At 34.1% G+C, this 5202-nt stretch overlaps 1 protein-coding gene across 1 annotated transcript in view; it reads left to right on the top strand.

Moving 5' to 3' along the window:
* The window catches only part of LOC102771425 (ATP-binding cassette sub-family A member 3-like), a 37621-nt gene extending 34885 nt beyond the window's left edge, over positions 1-2736 (top strand). The window contains exon 5 of the mRNA XM_006761175.2: positions 2462-2736. Within this exon, the coding sequence (XP_006761238.2) occupies positions 2462-2720 (259 nt within the window). The 3' untranslated portion in view covers positions 2721-2736. The remainder of the gene's footprint in view (positions 1-2461) is intronic.
* The last annotated feature ends 2466 nt before the right edge of the window (positions 2737-5202 follow it).

The raw sequence follows: 5202 nt of genomic DNA, 5'->3' as shown, positions 1-5202 counted from the left end.
ATATTTTTTGTTGTTTTTTAGTTGTAGTTTTAATGTGGCTGTGCACGGCAGCAAGTTCAGGTGTTTACCTATGCTACCATCTTGGTTGTTTCCTATTTCTTATTTTTACAGCAGACCCTTTAGCATTTCTTGCATTGCTGGTTTAGTGGGCCTTTCTTTTTCTGTGAAGCTCCTGATTTCACCCTCAACTTTCATTGATACAGTATTGTATCAATACTTGTTGCACATAGTATTCTTGGATTCCGACCCTTGCTTTGCATGACTTTGTATATTTGATTCCATTCCTTTCTGGCCTTTTGTGTTTGTTGAGAAATCTGTTCATAGTCTGATGGGAGATCTCTTGTAGGTAACTTTCTGTCTCTCTCTGGCAGCCTTTAAGATTCTTACTTTGTTGTTGATGTTTGCCAATTTGATTATAATGTGTCTTGGTGTCGGTCTTTTTGGGTTCATCTCGTTTGGGACTTGAGCTTCTTGGACTTGTGTGAGTTTTTTCTTGCCAATATCAGGGAAGTTTTCTGTCATTTTTTCAAACAAGTTTTCTATTCCTTGCTCAGTTTCCTCTCCTTCTGGTACCCCTATTATGCAAATGTTGCTTTGTTTCATGTTGTCCCAAAGTTCCCTTAGACTCTCCTCCTGGTTTTTAAGTTTTTGTTCTAGTTGCTGCTCCCTTGGGTATTTTTTCCTGCCTTGTCTTCTAGCTCACTGATGCAGTCCTCCACTTCCTCTAGTCTACTGTTGATGCTTTCTATTGTGTTCTTTATTGCAGTGATGTCATTCTTCATTTCTGCTTGGTTCTTCTTCATTTCCTCTTAATTCTTACACATATTGTTGAATTTGTCTTCTATCCTTTTCAGCGCCCTTCTGATCATTGCTCTGAATTCATTCTCTGACAAATTGCTCGCCTCCATTTCGTTTATTTCCTTTTCTAGTGATTCCTCCATTTCTTTTGTATGGGTACTGTTTCTTTGTCTCCCCATGTTCACTTCTCTCAGGGTGTCTGGTTATGGAAATGTTGGTCAAAAGGTACAACCTTTCAGATATAAGATGAGTAAGTTCTAGAGAATACAGGTCTCCACAGTACATTATGGTAACTATATTTAACAATAATTGTAAATTTGAAATTTTCTAAGACAATAGATCACAAGTAATTTTTTTGCCCAAAAGGCAAAAGTAACTCTGTGATGTGATGAATGTGTTAATTAGCTTGACTGTGGTAATGACTTCACAATATATACACATACCAAAACATCATGTTATATACCATAAATACATATATAATTTTTATATGTCAATCATACTTCAATAAAGCTAAAAAATAAAAAAGATAAATAGAAGGAAACAAGATTTTAGATATAAACCCAAATATATTGATAATTATGTAAATGGATGAAATACAATTTGGATGCCACTTTTAAGAGAATGTGTGTATGTTTGTGTATGTTTTTGCCTGTTTATACATTTCTGTGGAAAATATCTCATCAGGATTCTCTCTAGGTAATAAGAATTTTTTTCTCCCACTTATTTATATTATTGGATGGTTTCCTAATGGAAATTTATTGCCATTGAGTACAGTATGAAGAATTAAAAACTTCATATGACAAAGAAAAATATTAAATGATTATTTTAGAAAGTATAATGGTCCTCAAGACTTTTAGTATCAAACAACAGACAACCCTGCGGGGACGTTTTAAAGCAAGGTTTTAATATGCATATGTGATCTTTAAAGGCTACAGAAGTCATCAATCTACTCATTACTGGGACGGTCATAATTCAGAATGATTAATGTTGTATTCCATACAAATGCTAATGGTGAAATTTAAATTACCTTGATAGTTCTATAGCTTAGAAAAAATACATCTTTTAAATCATGTATTTCTTACCAAGTGTTTTATCATTTTAGTGTATTTTTTCCTGTCTCTCAGTATAATATTTTTCTATTATTCTACTTAGTACTTTCCTCCTCAGATTGTAATTACTTGTGTATATCTCTTTATTTTTCTCAAATATCTATACCCAAAGACCCAGCTTTAAACATAGGCAGCAGTAGGAAATGTAAGGACTTAAAAAAAAAAAAACACTAGCCTATGTCCCCATAATTTCATAAAATACATAACATTGTAACCCTCAAAGGAGAGTTACTATCTTTTATGAAAGGTAACTTCTTAAACTTGTATATGTTTAGCTTAAGGCAACATTGAATATATTCAAATGTTTTTTTGCATGATAACACAGTTCCTCAGAATTATCGGAACTCTGCCTTGAATTGCTGTTATCCCTCTACCTGGTTTACTGGGATCCCCCGTTACCATGCTGCCTCAAAACAATATGCCGGCAGTCAGTGAGAACGAGGAAGGAGGGTCCATATTTGGAACTTTCTTTTACATTCCCCAAATAAAAGAGTTTAAGGCTCTTGTCAAAATAAAATGTTTTGTGCTTTTTCTGTGTACTTGTGTGTATGTAGGGCCAATAAACTGGCACATTCCCAAATGGATAGTCTACCCTCCGTATCCTCTTCCTTGGAGGGCCAAAGAAAAAGGCAAGACATGAAGCAGAATAGGATTATGCCCAGAAACTACAGCACAACAGTTTTCTCCAGATTGAGTGAAATTACTACCATTGAATTTAACACTGGGGTGAGCACATTTACTAATAATTTAATCAGTAAGTTTGGTTTGTGTTTGAGATGTACAATTTCAAATCTGAACGTAAAAGATGTTTGAAGTTTAGCCATAGAAGACCCAGACAGATATGGTATCCTGATGCAGGAGAAATGGGTCTAACGAAAAAACAGCTGCTGCTCTCACTATTGATATTTTTCAGAATCACTTTGAAAAGTACTCATTCATTTTCTCATAAATTTTTCCCTTTGTTCATATCTGACAAAAAACTCAAGATTTATGACAGTTGTGATCAGATGATACTGGTTGATCCAATTAGGGGTATTTTTTTTCACTATGAACCATAGTTTGTGTATTAAAACCTAGCAAAGGATAATACTTCCATATAAGTTTTGTAGGGATATTTCCTTTTAAAGTGGAGAAATAGAAGGATGATTTTTTGATATTAAGTAAAAGAAATAAATATAATTTTGTTTTTCTAATCAGAAACACTATATGTATATTAATGAATAAAATCATTAGATTTTTCATGTAGTTAGATCAGAAACCAGATTTTAATTATTTCCCTTATTACCTTACACAAATAAAACTTTTCATACCATCTTGTTGTTTTCTTGGGTCCAATTCAAGTATATATTTCTATTATATGTGTATATCTTCTGCTGTAAAAAATTGAAACATTTATATTAATGGGTTCCAATATGAATATCATTCTTGAGTTACCAACAATTGTACTGCTATTTTTTTTTCTCTTTTCAGTTTCCACTTTACCGCCAGCAATTTTATTGCATGTTTGTAAAGAGAGCACTGTTCAGTTTGCGTAACTGGAAGCTGGTGTTACTACAGATATCAGTAATTGTCGTTGCCACTACATATCTAATAACAACTCAAAACTTACGTTCTGAGATACCCGTCAGAGAAATTGATTTGAGTCAGTATGGTCAAACAATTGTGCCTTACTCAGTTTCAGGGAAATCTGATTTGGCTATGAATTTAATAAAGAACCTTAAGATTTTTCTAGAACTTGCGAACCAACAATTGCATGAAGTGCAAGGTAAGACCCATCTATAATAAAAAAAAAAGTGTAATATGCTAATTAGACCAGACATCCTTCCGAACGACCTTCCAGATGAAATCGGGGCTGCAAGGGAAGCCCGGGTCCCAGGTGCCAGAGGGAAGCCAGTGCTGGCAGCCAGGGAAAGGAAGGCCTACTCTTGCATGAATTTCATGCATCGGGCCTCTAGTAGGAAATAAAGAGACTGCTGCTATATGAAGACATTTGTATCACTTGCAAAAAAGGGGGGATTTAACTGGTATTTAGCTACCCATTTCTTTCTTTTTCTACAAATACCTTAGAGGCAGCTAAATAAGAGGCAAAAAAAAAAAATGTACACTAAAGGCAACTGACCACAAAACTAGTAAGTAATTAATGGAGGTGTTTTGGCACTGGGTGGTCTTTCAGCTAATTGTATCACCATTCAGAGGATGGGTAAAATAGCCAAAATACTATGTTGTGAAATTTAGCATAGATTTTTATTCTAACAAGAATATAAATATGTTTCTCCAAGCTCTCATAGGGTGAAATGTTGGTTTCAAGAAGGGACATTGTCCTTTAATCTAGTATATTAGCCATTCTAAAAACAAGTGGCAGCCCTATCTGGTTTGGCTCAATGGATAGAGCATTGGCCTACAGACAGAAGGGTCCTGGGTTCAATTCTGGCCAGAGGCACATACCCAGGTTTTGGGCTCAGTCCCAGTGGGGGGCATGCAGAAGGAAGCTGATCGATGAGTATCTCTCATTGATGTTTCTCTCTCTCCCTCTTTCTTCTTCTCTGAATCAATGAAAATATTTTTTAAATATATAAAAACAAGTGGCTGAAGACTTAATAGACTGACTCCTCAAACTAAGTTTTTGAAGATAGTATAAGTAACTATCCTTAATTAGTTCAATGTTTATTTTCATAAAAACCATATTGAACACATTTTCTGCATTTTTATTTTTGATGCTAAAAACACTCCTTTTATGTAGCTTACTTGTTATCTATTGTGTAACAAATTTCCCCAAAACTTAATGGATGGAGAATTTGAATTTTTGGTCTGGTGAAATGAACCTCTCTCCAACAAAAGCAACAAAGTACTTAGAAAACATTTTTCCCATTTTTAATCATCTTTATTTTTCAATTATAGTTGACATATAATATTATATTAGTTTCAGTTGTACATCCCAATGATTAGCCATTACACAACTTACTAAGTTATTATCCCAATAAATCTTACACCCACCTGACACTATGAATAGTTATTAGAATACTAATAGCTATATTTCCTATGCTACACTTTACATCCCATGACTACTCTGTAACAACCAACTTGAATTTCTTAATCCCTTCAACTTTTTCACCCAACCCTTCAATCACCCTCTCATCTGGCAATCATCACAATGTTCTCTGCATGAATCTGTGTCTGTTCTGCTTGTTCATTTGTTTTGTTTTTTAGATTAAATTGTTGATAGAAATGTATTTATTAACCTTTTTTAAAATATATTTTATTGATTTCAGAGAGGAAGGAAGAGGGAGAGAGAGAT

This window comes from Myotis davidii, unplaced genomic scaffold (assembly GCF_000327345.1).
Source record: "Myotis davidii unplaced genomic scaffold, ASM32734v1 scaffold2338, whole genome shotgun sequence".
Taxonomy (NCBI): domain Eukaryota; kingdom Metazoa; phylum Chordata; class Mammalia; order Chiroptera; family Vespertilionidae; genus Myotis; species Myotis davidii.
This window is presented reverse-complemented; position numbering and strand designations above follow the sequence as displayed.